Below are 16,699 nucleotides of genomic sequence, written 5' to 3'. Positions count from 1 at the left end.
AAAATACTAGCAAACCAATTCGACAGCACATTAAAAGCCTCATACATCATGACCAAGTGAGATTTATCCCTGGGATGCAAGGATGGTTCAACATATGCAAATGAATAAATATGATACACCACATTAACAAAGTGAAGGATAAAAAGCATGTAATCATTTCAACAGATGCAGAAAAAGCATTAGACAAAATACAACACTCTTTCATAATAATAAAAAAAAACTCTTAAGAAATTGGGTACAGAAGGAACATACCTCAAAATAATAAAGGCCACATATCACAAACTCACACTTACCAGTGAACCAGCAGTGAAAAGTGGAAAGCTTTTTCTCTAAAAGAGAAAAAATAATGGGAAAAGATAAGGGTGCTCACTCTCACCTCTCCTATTAAATAAACACTGGAGGGGTGCCTGGGTAGCTCAATCACTTAAGCATCCAACTCTTGATTTCAACTCAGGTCTTGATCTCATGGTTCGTGGGACTGAACCCCACATCAGGCTCCAGGCTGACAGTGTGGAACCTGATTGGGATTCTCTCTCTCCCTCTCTTTTTGCCTCTCCCCCACCTCTCAAAATAAATAAATAAAACTTAAAAAAAAGATAAACACAACACTGGAAATCCTAGGCAGAGCAATTAGAAAAGGAAAAAATATATATAAGTCATCCAAATTAAAAAGGAAGGAAAATTACCTCTGTATACAGATGATATAATATTGTAAATAGAAAATCCTAAAACACCACCCAAAAAACTGTTAGAAAAATTGCCAGTAAAGTTGCAGAGTACAAAATAAACAAACAGAAATTAGTTATGTTCTACATATGAAGGACAAATCATCTGAAAATTAAATAAAGAAAACAATCCCATTCACAATAGCATTGAAACCAATAAAATTCTTAGGAATAAAATTAACTAAGGAGGTGAAAGATCTCAAAACTATGACATTAATGAAAGAAATCAATGATGACAAAATGGAAAGATATCCCATGTTCATGGATGGGAAGAATAAATATTGTTAAATGCCCACATTACCCAAAGCCACCTATAGATGCAATGCAATCTCTATCAAAACTTTAATGGTATTTTTCCCTCAGATAGAAAAAGCAATCCTAAAATTTGTATGGAACCACAAAAGACACCCAAGAGCCAAAGTAATCCTAACGGGGAAAAAGAAAACCAAAACTGAAGGCATCACACTTCTTGATTTCAAACTATACTGCAAAGCTATAGCAATCAAAACAATATGATACTTGACATAAAAATTGACACATGGGCCAATGGATTTGAATCAAGAGCCTAGAAATAAATCCACACATGTACACTCAACTAAAATTTAACGAGAGCCAAGAATATTCAATGAGGAGAGGATAGTCTTCTTCAATAAACACTGCTACGAAAACTGGATAATTAGATGCAAAAGAATGAAATTTAACCTCTATCTTACACTATTCACAAAAATTAACTCAAAATTAACTGAAGACTTAACCATAATACCTGAAGCCATAAAACTCCTAGAAATAAACATAGGGGAGTGCCTGGATGGCTCAGTCAGTTAAGTGTCTGACGCTTGATTTCAGCTCAGGTCATGATCTCATGGTTGTGGGATTGAGCCCCATATCAGGCTCCACACTGGACATGATATATGTTCCATCGTGTATATATACTGTACCTTCCTTATCCACTTATCCACAGTTGTACACTTAGGTTGCTTCTATATCTTGGTTATTGTGAATAATGCTGCAATGAACCTGGAGATGAAGATATCTCTTTGAAACCCTTATTTCATTTCCTCTAGATATATATCCAGAAGTGGGATTTCTGGATCATATGGCAGTTCCATTTTTAATTTTTTGAGAAACCTCCATACTTTTTTCCATAGTGGCTGTACCAATTTATATCCCCACCAATAGTGCATGAGGGTTCCCTTTTCTCCACATTCTCACCAACACTTATCTCGTCTTTTTTTTTTTAAGTTTATTTACTTATTTAAGTAATTCCTACACTCAACCTGGGGCTCAAACTCATGACCCTGAGATCAAGAGTCCCATGCTCCCCTGACTGAGCCAGCCAGGTGTCCCTATCTCTTGTCTTTTTGGTGATAACCATTCTAATGGGTATGAGGTGATATCTCATTGTGGTTTTGATTTGAATTTCCCTGATGATTATTGACTTTGAGCATCTTTTCATGTACCTGTTAGTTATTTGGATGACTCTGAAAAAATGTCAATTCAGTTCCTCTGCCCATGTTTTAATTGGATTGTTTGTTTGCTATTGAGTTGCACAAATTCTCTATATATATTTTATATTAACCCCCAATGAAGTAGATGGTTTGCAAATATTTTCTCCCATTCCATAGGTTGCCTTCTCATTTTATTAACTTTTTTTTGCTGTGTTGAAACTGTTTAGTTTGATGTAGTCTGCTTATTAATTTTTGCTCTTGTTGCTTGTGCTTTTGGAGACATAACCAAAAAACCATTGTCAAGACTAATGTCAAGGAACTTTTCCCCTATGTTTTATTTTTTTAATTAAAAAATTTTTTTTCGAGTTTGGGGGATGGGGAGAGGGACAGGGAGAGAGAATTATTTAGCCATGAGAAGAAATGAAATCCTGCCTGAAAGACAACATGGATGGATCTCAGGTCATTATGCTAAGTGAGATAAGCCTGACAGAGAAAGATAAATACTGTACAATCAGACTTATGTGTGGAATCTAAAAAAGTTTACCTTATAGAAACAGAGAGTAGAATATTGATTACCAAGGGCTGTGGGGTAGGGGAAATCAGGAAATGTTTGTCAAAGGATACAAACTTCCAGTTATAAGATGAATAAGTTTGGGGGATCTAATGTACAGCATGGTGATTATAGTTAATACTGTAATATATACTTGAATGTGGCTAAGACAGTTCATCTTAAATGTCATCACCAAAAACAAAAACAAAAAAAGGTAATTATGTGAGATGATGGAGCATTAGCTAATGCTACAGTGGTGATCAGTTCACAAAAGATAAGTGTATTAAATCAACATGTTATACAGCTTAAACTTACACAATATTCCATGTCGGTTACATATCAATTAAGCTGTAAAAAAACATTTAACCATATATTTGGAAAAGATGTAAACATACCTCATGAATATTTTTAACATTTATAGCAATATCATTGTGACAGCGAACAAAAAATATACACAATCCTTTTAGTTTCTCGGGGGCTGCGTTGTCTATATACAATCTCATCATTTTTGCCCCTTTGGTTGCTCCAGCAATAGTTCGACCACATTCTGAAAACAAAAATCAAGAACTTAGTGTATGATCACATAACTGATCAAATGTGATAAATTACCATGGATCATACACTGTGGTTTCTTGCTTTACTTTACCATAAGCAATTTTTGATATGATTGTGGAATAATGGTTTGTCTACAAAAAGATATCAATAATTGAAATTCTTAAAGTGCAGCCTCCTCAGTTTTCTTTCCCTGAGCTCTGCACTTTTCTCCCTTCAAAGTCTTCACACAAACTATTCTATCCCATCTCCAACCCTCTGCATCTCTATTCCTACTCACCTTTCAAATCTCAGCTGAAACACTAGCTCTTGGAAGCCTTCACTGACTCTGCAGAGAAGATTTAGTCCCCTACTAACTACACTCATAGCACCCAAATTATGTTAAATTCTTCCTCAACCTGGTTTGGATGAGAATCATTTAATTTTATTTATTTTATTTTTTTTTTTAACGTTTATTTATTTTTGGGGCAGAGAGAGACAGAGCATGAATGGGGGAGGGGCAGAGAGAGAGGGAGACACAGAATCTGAAGCAGGCTCCAGGCTCTGAGCCGTCAGCCCAGAGCCCGACGCGGGGCTGGAACTCATGGACTGCGAGATCGTGACCTGAGCTGAAGTCGGACGCTTAACCGACTGAGCCACCCAGGCGCCCAAGAATCATTTAATTTTAAAAACTATTAAAAATATAATAATTTTGTTAGATGGTTGGTTGTAATTTTTACTTTACTTATTTTTTATTTAGATTCAAGTTAGTTAACATACAGTATAGTATTGGTTTCAGGAGTAGAATTTAGTGATTCATCACTTACATACAACACCCAATGCTCATCTCTAACATGAGCACCCTTCTCTAGTGCCCATCCCCCCATTTAGCCCATCCCCCCACCTACCTCCCCTCCATCAACACTGTTTGTTTTCTATAGTTTAGAGTTTCTTATAGTTAGCCTCCCTCTCTGTTTTTATCTTACTTTATTTTTCCCTCCATTCCCCTATGTTCATCTGTTTCTTAAATCCTACATATAAGTGAAATTGTATATTTGTCTTTCTCTAATTGACTTATTTCACTTAGCATAATACATTCTAGTTCCATCCACATTGTTACAAATGGCAAGAGTTCATTCTTATTGATTGCCAAGTTATATTCCATTACATATGTATATATATACACACACACACACACACAAACATTTTCTTTATCCATTCATCAATCAATGGACATTTGGGCTCTGTCCATAATATGGCTATTGTTGACAGTGCTTGGTTGTAATATGGAAAAGCAAAATCAACAGTCTTCCTATTTACAACAACAACCAAATTTAGAATGTGATATAAAAGAAATTTTAAATTTTTCTCAAAACCATGAAAATCGTTTTTCTTCCCAGCCTTCCCTCCTTTGGGTGTGGGGGATTCTTTCTGTCCTGTGATTCTGGAAGACACCAGTGTCAGAGCCCTGTGGGGGAAATGCAAACCAGATAAATTAAACTCTCTGCAAGAATATAAATTCTGATTGGAGACACCAAAGGTAAAAGGGGATTTGAGAAACGTCAATACAGTGATGAATCCTAAAGAAATTGCCCTGAAATTTGTGTAAATGCTCTGTTCTTGTCCTTCCCAAGGCCTAGTGGTTCAACTAGTTCTAAATTTTGTGAAAAACCAAACTTTTTTTTTTTTTTTTTTTTTTTTGCTTATATATGCTTGAGTCTATTTCTACGGCCTAAAACCAAAGAACCCTGATACACAGTATGTAGCAATGTAGAGCTCAATTGCTCATTCATGGAGGTTGGTACTCTACCCCTAATAACCTCCCTCCCCTCCTTCCTTGATAAGAAAACCCACTGTCTCCTTTAGCAATGTATACATTCCCAAAGAGACAACTGCTTTCTCAACCTCCCTAATCCTATGGTTGTAGTGTAACACAGTTCTGGCTGATAAGACATAAGATAAATTTAGGCTTTCCTGATAAAGGGGAGCCTGCTTCAGATCTGTGTCTCCCTCTTCCTCTGCCCCTCCCCTGCTCACACTCTGAGGCCAGCAGAGTGAATGCTATCATGGGCTGTAATCATAATTGCAAATTAAAAATTCATTTATACATTTTACAAATTATACATACATATATATTCATATCTATATCTAGATAGATAGATAGATAGATAGATAGATAGATATAATGGAATAAAAGGTTTACTTCTAAAGGAATAAGTAGTGTGAACTTCAGAGAGGGAATCTGGTTTCAGAGATACTGGTTTTCAATCTGGAATACTAGGGCAGGCATGAGGTATGAGCCTCACCTAAAGGCAGCAGAGGAGAAAAGTAAGAAAGAACCAATAGAAGGGACAATCCACAGGATTTCAAAGATAAGTAGTCTAAGACCAAAAGGATGGCCCTAGTTATTAACACAACAGTTTCACATCCTGATGAAGGGTTAATTATTTCAGGAATACTGTGAATAGTAAGGGAAGCCAGATATTGTGACAGCTGCAGCAGACACAAGATGCTGACCCAGGACCACAGGGACAGCTGCTGAGTTCTCATGTGGTTTCACAACTATTACTAGTTATCTGAAAACCTGTGTGCAAAATGGCTCCACCTGTTTGAGGGAGAATGCAATTAAATTCTAGTGAAAATGTGTACCCCAGGAGATACCAGTGATTTCTAGAAGTATATTTTCTCCTTAAATCATCATACTAATGCCTGAAATACATATTTGGACTGAAAATGTATTGTTTTTAAGACACTTTGGGGTGCCTGGGTGGCTCAGTCGGTTAAGCGTCCGACTTCGGCTCAGGTCATGATCTCGCGGTTCATGAGTTCAAGCCCCACGTCGGGCTCTGTGCGGACAGCTCAGAACCTGGAGCCTGTTTCGGATTCTGTGTCTCCCTCTCTCTCTCTCTGACCCTCCCCCGTTCATGCTCTGTCTCTCTCTGTCTCAAAAATAAACGTTAAAAAAAAATTGTTTTTTAAGACACGCTGTTTTCCACACATGAACTTCCGGTAAATTTTCTATATGAATAAAGGATTGTCTATGCATAAGAGAAAAGATATGCTACACTTTAACATTAATTAACACCCAGCACATTGCCCTCGTAAAACATCCTTACCAATACCAGGGACATCTCCTTCTTGGTACAAAAATTTCAATGTCTTACAACCGTCTTTCATAAAAAATTGAGCAAATGCGTCCAGCTGTTAAATAGAAGAGAAAATGATGATCAATACATGACTGGAGAACTACAAAAAAATGAACCAAGCCCGGGGCTAGGCATTTTACATACCTTCATCCTCATCATTTTGCAGACTGAAAAAAACAAAAAGAAGCTCAAAAATTTTACTCAAGATACATAGTGAGTGACAGGTACATCAGAAGCAGGATTAGAATTCAAACTAATTTCACTCCAAAATTACCATGAGATATATGGTAGATTCTATGTCTGAACCCCATTAATGATCTACAAATATAAGTAGGCAACCACTTACCTGACCCTGCCTCACAGAATCTTACAGGAGTAAATGAATGAGCCCAACTTCAGGTAAATATAAAGAACTATGATTAAAACAAACTACTCTTAAAAGCTGACTTGGGAAACAGAAAACTTGCCTTATTAACTAACTTGGTGACCAAAATTGGGTTTTTTGACCAATTATTTGAGTAATTATGTTTTCAGCACTTGTAATTTGACCCATACTGTAGCCAAACTAGTGTAAAAACAAATTATTATAATGAGAGTGTCCCATATTTATGAGCATGAAGCTCGTATTTAATTACTTTTAAGTCAGCGTAACATCTTTGTAAGTGGAAAACTAAATAGGTCACGTAAACAAAAACCCTCACACATCAATTGGGAAATACAAAGTTACTCAACCCACTTCACCCAGTCCATTGATTACATACATAAGTGTCTCTCTTGGGCAGTGGGTTTCTTTTCACTTATTGACCATGTGTGGGAGGTATCCCAGATCTCGCAAAGCCTCTACCCCTAGGACAATGGTTCTCAAACATTAGTGTGCACCAGAGAAGCACCTAGGGAGCTTTTAAAAGACACAGAATGCTGCAGGGCCCCTCGGTGGCTCAGTGGGTTAAGAGTCCAACTTCAGCTCAGGTCATGGTTCGTGAGTTCGGGCCCCATGTTAGTCTCTGTGCTGACAGCTCAGAGCCTGGAGCCTGCTTCAGATTCTGTGTCTACCTCTTTCTCTGCCCCTCCCCTGCTTGCTCTCTGTCTCTCTCCCTAAAAAAAAAAAAAAAAAAAAATACAGACTGCTAACCCTGAGGACTTGCATTTCTAAAAAGGTCCAGGTGATGTTGATGCTGCTGGTTCTGGGACCACATTTGGGAACCACCGCCCTAGGAAATGAAACAGAGCCACAGAGATGTACAAAATTCTAGCCCTTCATTTTCTATTCTTCCATCTCACACATCAGCTTGACTCTTGCATAATTACAATCTGAAAGATACGAAAACTGTCAGCACAGCTATCCTTGCCAAGTTCCATAAATTCTTTCTTGCTCTATCTGATTTTATGACCCATCAGATTTGAAAGCATCCAAATTCTCAAAAGTAGAGCTCATACTTGTGATAAAAAGGCATCAAAATATCAAATGCAACAAATTCTTGGTTTTTAGACATACTGTATTCTGAGACCAGCAGAGTGAATGCTGTCATGGGCTGAAATCACAATTGCAAATTAAAAATTCACTTATACATTTTATAAATATTTCATCTGAGCTTCACCACAGCCTTGCACTCAATAAGGGTGGCATTATTATGCCGCTCTTGCAGAAGACAAAAACCAAAGCTAAAAAGAATTTGAGTGAAAAACCCAAAGACACACAACTGCAAGTTCAGAACCTGGAATTGGGTGCCAGCCTTGGGCAACCAGAGCTGCGCTCCATCCACAGAACCACAATGCTGTTGCCTTGACTCTGTCATGTAAGCCAGCAAAGCAAGATAGTCTGAGCAGTGCTGAATGAAGGGAGCAGCAAGAGCATGAATGCCAATGTGGTAGAAACCTCACTAGTAGAAACCTCATTGATCAGGGTCCTGGTAAGAAAAGAAGTCTCAACAAAGGGGTTTTGAAGAAACTTTATGATAAAGAGGCTACTGCCAGAGGCCAGAGCAGGGTTAAGGGAAGCTGTGGCACGAGCAGCAACAACAGGACTGTCAACAAAGGAAAAAGAAGTACCAAGGCCTGAAAGTGTGATGACTGGGTGAATGGTGTATCTGGATGCAAGTGGACACAGAGCTGTGGGAGAAGATCTGTTTGGGAAGGACTCTAGTAAGAGGATATGACCGTAGCCAGAAAAATAGCCAAACAGGCAGAAATAAGACTTCTCACCCCACCTGCCCTCTAATCTCCTGCTGGTGCTTCCTAGTGACTGAGTCACATGGAAGCCGGAGAGCAAAGGAGCCCAGGTGATGGGTTCTCGAGAGGTCAGCTTTCTGGGCCACAGAGTAGGGTGGTGAAGGGTGGGCAATAGATCTGAAGGCAAACAAAATAACCATCACACTCTCACCGTCACCTTTTGTGGGGACTTTAATGAGCTGCTTTCAGGTTTCACTGTTACACCAGGTTTCACATAAAAGGAAAACCTTTTCATATACCCAGTTTCCTAAACCACTACACCAAACCATTCCACCCTTCGTTCCTGGTTCCATCTTCTTATTCACCTGTCCACCAATCTTGATGCCAATTTACTATAAGTGCTTTCTTGATCCATTCGACCAAATAAGCATTCTTATCTCTCCCAGATTTAGAGATTAGTTTCCCCCCTGGCTGTACTATCTCCACTCCACCGTGGCTTTGCAACTAATAAACAACTCTTACTGAAACACTTTTCCTGGTTTGATTCTTCCCTTAAGATCTAGGTTTCCCTAGATTTCCTAGATGGGCAGCCTAACCAGTGTCTAACCTGGTCCATGGTGGCCTCAAAGGAAGAACCTAACCACACAGACCCAAAATACAAGACACTGTCCAGGAATGACAAATGAAAAGGTTTGCAGGCTTATGATACTCTCACTTCCTGGCCAAGAGGCTACCCAGTGAGAAAGACTTCCTCCATACATAGACTATCAGCCCAGAAAGCCAGCTGGCAAATATTTAAAAGTGAGATGACCAGCTCCACAGGCACCCATCTCGATGTAGTCCTAGCAGCTGTCCTTCTCCGACATTACTAGCCAGCGTCAATGTATATGCCTAAATCTTTAACAGAGCTTCTGGGATTCCAATTGTGGGATTAACCAAATTTATGGCCTAGAAATTTTCAGGTGAAACAAGTTTGATTACCTATCTTGCTGTACAAGTGGTATCATCCACAGCAAGAACAGGCTACAGAATCTGTGGGGCCAGTGCAAAATGAAAACGCAGGAACATTTGTTAAGAAATTAAGGTTTGGTGCACCTGGGTGGCTCAGTCAGTTGAATGTCCAACTCAGGTCATGATTCCAGGTCATGGAATCAAGCCCTGCATCAGGCTCTGTGATGAGCATGGAGCCTGCCTGGGATTCTCTCTTTCTCTCCCTCTGCCCTCCTCCCCCATTCTCTGTCTCTCTCTCTAATAATAAAATGAATATTAAAAAAATTATTAAGAAATATTAAGACTCTTAACTATAGAGAACATTGGATGGTTACCAGAGAGGAGGTAACTGGGGAGATAGGTTAAATAGGTGGTGAGGATTAAGGAATGCATTTATTGTGATGACCATCAGGTACTGTATGGGAGTGTTGAATCACTAAATTCTATACCTGAAACTAATATTACACTGTAAACTAACTAACCAGAATTTAAATAAAAACTTAATTAAAAAAAAGTATTTAGAGCACCAAATTCCTGCTTTATCACAGCTCACTGGATGGTTGCCAAATTTATTCTCAACCCACGAGGAGTCTGAGGTTTCATATTCTAGAGAGGTCTCTGAACAGCAGGATGCCAAGCACAAACCATAACCCTGACCCTAACCTTAACCCTGACCCTAAACCTACCCCTACCCCTACCTCTACTGGTAACCCCTAAACTCTACCTCTAAGCCTACCTCTAACCCTAAACCTAAACTCTAGGGAGGTCTCTTAACTTCAGGATATGAGGCACATACCCTCACCCTCACTCTAACCCTAGCTCTAACCTAATCCTAACCCTAAGCCTAACCCTAACCCCTAACTGTGAACCACTAACCCCTCACCCGAACTATAACCATAACCTTAACCCTAAACTTATCTCTCTAGAGAAGTCTCTGAACAGCAGGATAACAGGCACATACCCTTACACTGGCCCTAGCCATAACCCTAATTCTTATCCTAGCCCCAAACTAACCCTAATTCAACATCTGAGGGTAAAAAAAAAAAAAAAAAAAAGAATTGGCATACATCTATAATGAAATATTACATAGCAATGAAAAAGAATGAAATCTTCCCATTTGCAACAACACAGATGTAGATAGAAAGCATTACTTTAAGTGAAAACCTAATCATAACCCAAACATATACCCTAGCCCCTAACCCCTACCCCTAACCCTAACCCTAAACTTATCCCTCTGGAGAGATCTCTGAACTGCAAGATAATAGGCACGTAAAATCACACTGGCCCTAACCCTTATTCTGGCCCTAAACCAAACCCTAATCCTAGATATGATAACTAATCCTAGGTATATATATATACCTCATCATTTTCCATATATATATGTATATATATATGAAAATTTAAGATACATATATGAAAATTACCCATAAAAAATAAAAAAGAATGAAATCTTGCCATTTGCAATGACATGGATGGAACTAGAGTATTATTGTAAGTGAAATAAGTCAGAGAAAGACAAATATTGTATGATTTCACTCACATGTGAAATTTGAGAAATAAAACAAATGAGCAAATAGAAAAAAAACAAGGCAAACCAAGAAACAGACTTAACTATAGAGAACACACTAATGATTACCAGAGGGGAGATGGTTGGGGGTTATGAGTTAACTAGGTGACAGGGATTAAGGAATGCACTTGCGATGAGCACTGAGTTTTGTATGGAAGTTGAATCGCTATATTATACACCAGAATCTAATAATACGCTATATATTAACTGGGATTAAAATAAAGTAAAAAGAAAAAAGAATTTCAAGGTGGATATGGTCAATTAGTCTTCAACAAAAGAGGCAAGGATATGCAATGGGAAAAAGACAGTCTCTTCAACAAACGGTGCTGGGAAATCTGGACAGAATGAAACTGGACAGAATGAAACTTACAGAATATACAAAAATAAACTCAAAGTGAATTTAAGGCCTAAATGTGAGACCTGAAGCCATAAAAATCCCAGATGAGGGGCGACTGGGTGGCTCAGTCGGTTGAGCATCCAACTTTGGCTCAGTCGTGATCTCATGGTTTGTGAGTTTGAGCCCTGCATCGGGCTCTCTGCTGTCAGCACAGAGCCCACTTCAGAGTCTCTGTCCCCCACTTCCTCTCTGCCCCTCCCCCACTTTCACAAACTCTCACAAAAAAATATTTTTTTTAATATTTTAACAGATATTTGATAATATTTAAATAATTATATTATTATATTAACAATTAAATTATTATTAATATTTTATATTAATATAAATTATATTAATTATAAATATATAATTAATTATAAATTATTAATATTTTATATTAATATAAATTATAATTAATAATTTAATTAATATTAATTAATTTAAATGAATAATAAATTAATTTAAAAATATTTAATATTTTTTAAATATTTTAAATATTTTAACAGAATCATAAATGAGAGCACAGGCAGTAATTTCTCTGACATCAATCATAGCAACATTTTTTTGTAGATATGTCTCCTGAGGCAAGGGAAACAAAAGCAAAAATACACTATTTAGACTACATCAAAACAAAAATCTGCAAAGCAAAGGAAACAATCAACGAAACTAAAAGAGAACCTACTGAATGGGTTAAGATATGTGCAAATGATATATCTGATAAAGGATTAGTATCCAAAACATATAAATAACTTATACAACTAAACATAAAGAAACCAAAATAATCCAATTCAAAATGGACAGAAGACATGAACAGACATTTCCCCAAAGAAGACATACAGATGACCAAGAGACACATGAAAAAATGCTCAATATCATTCATCAACAGGAAAATGAAAATCAAAACTATAATGAGGTATCACCTCACACCTGTCAGAATGGCTAAAATAAAAAACATAAGAAACAAGTGTTGGCATGGGTGTGGAGAGAAAGGAACCCTGGTGAGAATGCGAACTGGTACAGACACTGTGGAAAACAGTATGGAGTTTCCTCAAAAAGTTAAAATAGTCAAAATAGAACTACCCTATGATTCAGTAATCACACTACTGGGTATTTACTGAAGAGACACAAAAACATTAATTCAAAGGAATACATGACCCTCTATGTTTATTGCACCATTATTTGCAATAGCCAAATTATGGAAGCAGCCCAAATGTCCATCAATAGATGAATGGATAAAGAAGATGTGGTATATATACACAATGGAATATTACTCAGCCATAAAAAAGAATGCAATCTCACCATTTGCAACAACATGCATGGAGCTGAAGAGTATAATGCTAGGCAAAATCAGCTAGTCAGAGAAAGATAAATATGTTTTCATTCATATGTGAAAGTTAAGAAACAAAACAAATACACAAAGGACAAAAGAAGACAGAGAGAGACACACAAACCAAGAAACAGACTCATAACTATAGAGAATAAATTGATGGTTACCAGAGGGGAGGTGCATGGGGCAGGGGCAATGGGTGAAATAGGTGATGGGGATTAAAGAGTACACTGATCATGATGAGCAATGGGTGATGTATAGAATCGTAGAATCATGACGTTGTACACCTGAAGGCAACATAACACTATATGTTAACTATACTGGAATTTAAAAACTTAAAAAAAGTTTTTTAAAGAATTTCAAGGTGGTGACAGGAGATCATTAAGCCAAGTATGGGGCCCTTCAGCCCAGGGGCCTGTTTGCACAGTCCACATGCCCATGAAGCCATCCTTGACCACACCTGTACATTCCTGCAGAGAATTTCGGCAACCTGAGAAACTATACTCTATTTCAGTTGCTTTCTGTGGCACCTCTTCTTTTATGTGCACATCCCCATGCATTTTTCTATCTTTAGCCATTAAAATAGCTCAGATTATTGATCTCTGTGCATCAATCACATTCCCAGATCACCATAACACACTAAGGGAGCAGGAAATTGAGCAATCCCACTCATGCTATCAGAGGACTGCTAGTTCTCAACTTTTATAGGGTCCTGAAAGAAGTGAAAGGCAGACAACTTTCCAGAACTTGGCAACACCTTGCATCAAGCAAGGGAGAGACTCCTCTAGGCACCATTCCCCAGAATCTTGGCTCCGAGAGCAAGCTAAAGAGTTTTGCCCAAGTTCACTGGTCCCTATAAAAGCAGGGGGGTAGGGACCCCAACGATGACAACCTCACCACAACACTGCCCCCCTACCCTACTCTCTCATCAGTGCATTCAGTGGGACAACCAGCTCACCACCAGTATGTACCTGCTCTCTGGTCTTGCTGGGGCTCCAGGCCAGTCCACTCCAAGAGGTGGTAAAGAGCTCAGGCAACTTGTAGTAATTTTTTTTGAAAATTAATATAGAGCCACAGCTATCTGAAAGGAAGCAGTGATACTGCTTCCGATAGCTTCTATGAAAGTCACAGCTTATCATATATTACTCTAATTAGGGTGACCACAGAAATTCATCAGCCAAAACTGGGACTTTTTAGGAGTGAAAGGAGGGACTGTTAATAATTTTGCCAGGAAAGTAGGCATAATCTAGGGCTGTCCCTGACATGGTAATCACCTCTTTGTTTTCTACAAAGCTCATGCAAAAGTCACTGTTCCCTAGTTCATATGTGCCCAGTTTGTTTTTCTATCCAAATTATTTGCATATGTAGTTTACACAACCTGTGCTTTCATTAGAGAGAGAGAGAGAGAGAGAGGGAGAGAGAATCCCAAGCAGGCTCCACACACTGTGAGTGCAGAGCATTATGCAGGGCTTGAACTCACAAACTGTGAGATCATGACCTGAGCTGAAATCAAGAGTTGGATGCCTAACCTACTGAGGCACCCAGGGGCCCCTGACCTGTGCCTTTAAACTAGTTAACTCTATCTGTGCTTGACTATCCCTCTAACTTTTAAGGGCATTTTGAGTTCAAATTTTAGCCAAATTCGAATTGCTAACTCTTCTCTTCGTTTCCTACTCAATAGTAGACCTAACTAAAAATATGATTCAACTGGCTTTAAGTCATATAAAACTCCCCTAATTGGTAAAATTTCAACCTTCCCTTTCTAAATGTTCTGTTGTTCATGACAATGACCCCAGCCTCTTAAAACAATCAGTTGTCAAAGAGCAATTAAAAACTAGTAAGATTTGGGGCGCCTGGGTGGCGCAGTCGGTTAAGCGTCCGACTTCAGCCAGGTCACGATCTCGCGGTCCGTGAGTTCGAGCCCCGCGTCAGGCTCTGGGCTGATGGCTCAGAGCCTGGAGCCTGTTTCCGATTCTGTGTCTCCCTCTCTCTCTGACCCTCCCCCGTTCATGCTCTGTCTCTCTCTGTCCCAAAAATAAATAAAAAAACTTGAAGAAAAAACAAAACAAACAAAAAAAAAACTAGTAAGATTTAAACTCACAGATGGACAGTCCAAAATTAATTCTTCAATGGTTACCAAGTCCAGGCCAAGCTTCTCCGCTAGAATTTCAAATATATATTTGTATGAAGGGTCAATTTTCGTTTTCCGATTTTCCCTTGCTTCTCTAAATCTTGCCTAAAGAATGAAAACCACAGGGAAAAATTGTTAATTATGGGAAAAGACCACCAAAAAAATTACTGTGACATAAAAGTGACACTTGAAAAATCTTATTATAAGCAAAACCTGTCTCTCTTTTAATGTTTCCTGGAGATTTGGAATGCCGCTCATGCTTCGATGATATCGGGATGATTTTCGGGAAGACTGGGAAAGCACTTCAGAAAGCAGGGATTGGCCCAGTCGTACTGCAGACTTAGGTCGAACTCTATATCCACCTTGCTCATCATGCTCAGAAGCAGGGACATTAAGAAAATCACTTCCAGAAAGAGCAGGATCTCTTTCAGAAAGAGAGCCAGTTTCTACCGTGGAGGCTGCCCCTGTCACAGAGAGCGGAGCCTCTTCGTCCAAAGGAGGAGGGGCCTCTTCTCCTGGAGGGGGCGGAGCCTCATCTCCCGGAGGGGCGGTACCTTCTGAACCAGGGGGTGCTGCTTCTCCAGAAGAGGGAGGAGCTTCTTGCCAAGAGGGTGGACCACCTTCTTCAGAGCTCATGTTGGCCGTGTTTTCCTCCCACCGGGCACCTGAATCTTCAAAACCTAGAATTATACAATGTTTTCTTGTAAAACTGTACAATAAATGGAATGTTCTGTGTTAATTTATTCCTCCCCTTGAGCCTGGACAGGTAGCAAAATCATCTATTTCTCCCTTCCTACATTAACTGAAGAAGCTAAGCTCACAGGACTAGAGAATGATTTTTTAACGAGGGACAGCACACATATACCTAGGGCCCTTTTGAAACTATAAGAGCTCCTCCTGACTATGATATGCCTCTAGGGGACTGCCACTCCACACACATCCCATCCCTGTCATAGTAATTACTGCACCTGATGGGAAGGTACCTGTCCTCAGGTATGTAAGGGCTGAAAAACGATTGAAAACGACAGCATTAGAGCTGAGATACTGACTTGTCCGAGAGACAAGGCAAAGAACCACACGGACGGAAATATTCCTTGCATGGAGGAACTCCGTGATACAATTCACTAATCACTCAACCGTCCAGCCATCTCATCTACATACGCATATCCAAGAACCCCCAGAAAGCATAAAACCTCCTCTTAGCAGTGTGAAAATTAATAAAGGGAAACCTCATTTAGTATGTTTTCGGAAGGCCAGCAGGGGGAAGCTCTCACATCCTACCAGCCCTACCACTGGTTGTGAATTGCAGACCAAATAGCAAGAGCCTGACCTTGTACATGGATACTACTTTCCTATCCCGCAGGATTTATGAAAGACTTTCCCTTCCCCCAGCAATAGCCCAGGCAATGACAGGCTGTCACAACTCAGCCAATGAAAAGCCACTATACTTCCAGCTCCCAGCTTACTCCAATGGACTTTTTGTTTATAACAGCATCCCCCTAAAATGTGACTGTGACTATTTATTAAAGCAATGGTATCATATAAAGTATAAATCTGACCTACTCAATCAGAAAAGCTCTATATACAGGAATACAGAAGTTATCATGAGCACATTAAGCAGGAAAATTAAGAGACACCAGTGGAACAGGAGAAAATGTCACTTATAGAGAAAGAAACCACATTATAGGACAATAATCAAACTTCCATCGAAATAAACAAGTTTTCAGGATATGGCTAAG

General features: G+C 38.9%; 1 protein-coding gene across 3 annotated transcripts in view; it reads right to left on the bottom strand.

The window, feature by feature from the left end:
* Positions 1 to 16,699, bottom strand: part of DNAH8 (dynein axonemal heavy chain 8) — a 335,701-nt gene that overhangs the window by 308,925 nt on the left and 10,077 nt on the right. For all 3 annotated transcript variants that reach the window (XM_058733804.1, XM_058733802.1, XM_058733803.1), the window contains exons 3-6: positions 15,174 to 15,640; positions 14,931 to 15,065; positions 6,371 to 6,455; positions 3,119 to 3,270 (exon numbers count right to left, since the gene is read on the bottom strand). In XM_058733804.1, the coding sequence (XP_058589787.1) occupies positions 3,119 to 3,270; positions 6,371 to 6,455; positions 14,931 to 15,065; positions 15,174 to 15,596 (795 nt within the window). In that variant the 5' untranslated portion in view covers positions 15,597 to 15,640. The remainder of the gene's footprint in view (positions 1 to 3,118; positions 3,271 to 6,370; positions 6,456 to 14,930; positions 15,066 to 15,173; positions 15,641 to 16,699) is intronic.

This window comes from Neofelis nebulosa, chromosome 6 (genome assembly GCF_028018385.1).
Source record: "Neofelis nebulosa isolate mNeoNeb1 chromosome 6, mNeoNeb1.pri, whole genome shotgun sequence".
Lineage (NCBI taxonomy): Eukaryota > Metazoa > Chordata > Mammalia > Carnivora > Felidae > Neofelis > Neofelis nebulosa.
This window is presented reverse-complemented; position numbering and strand designations above follow the sequence as displayed.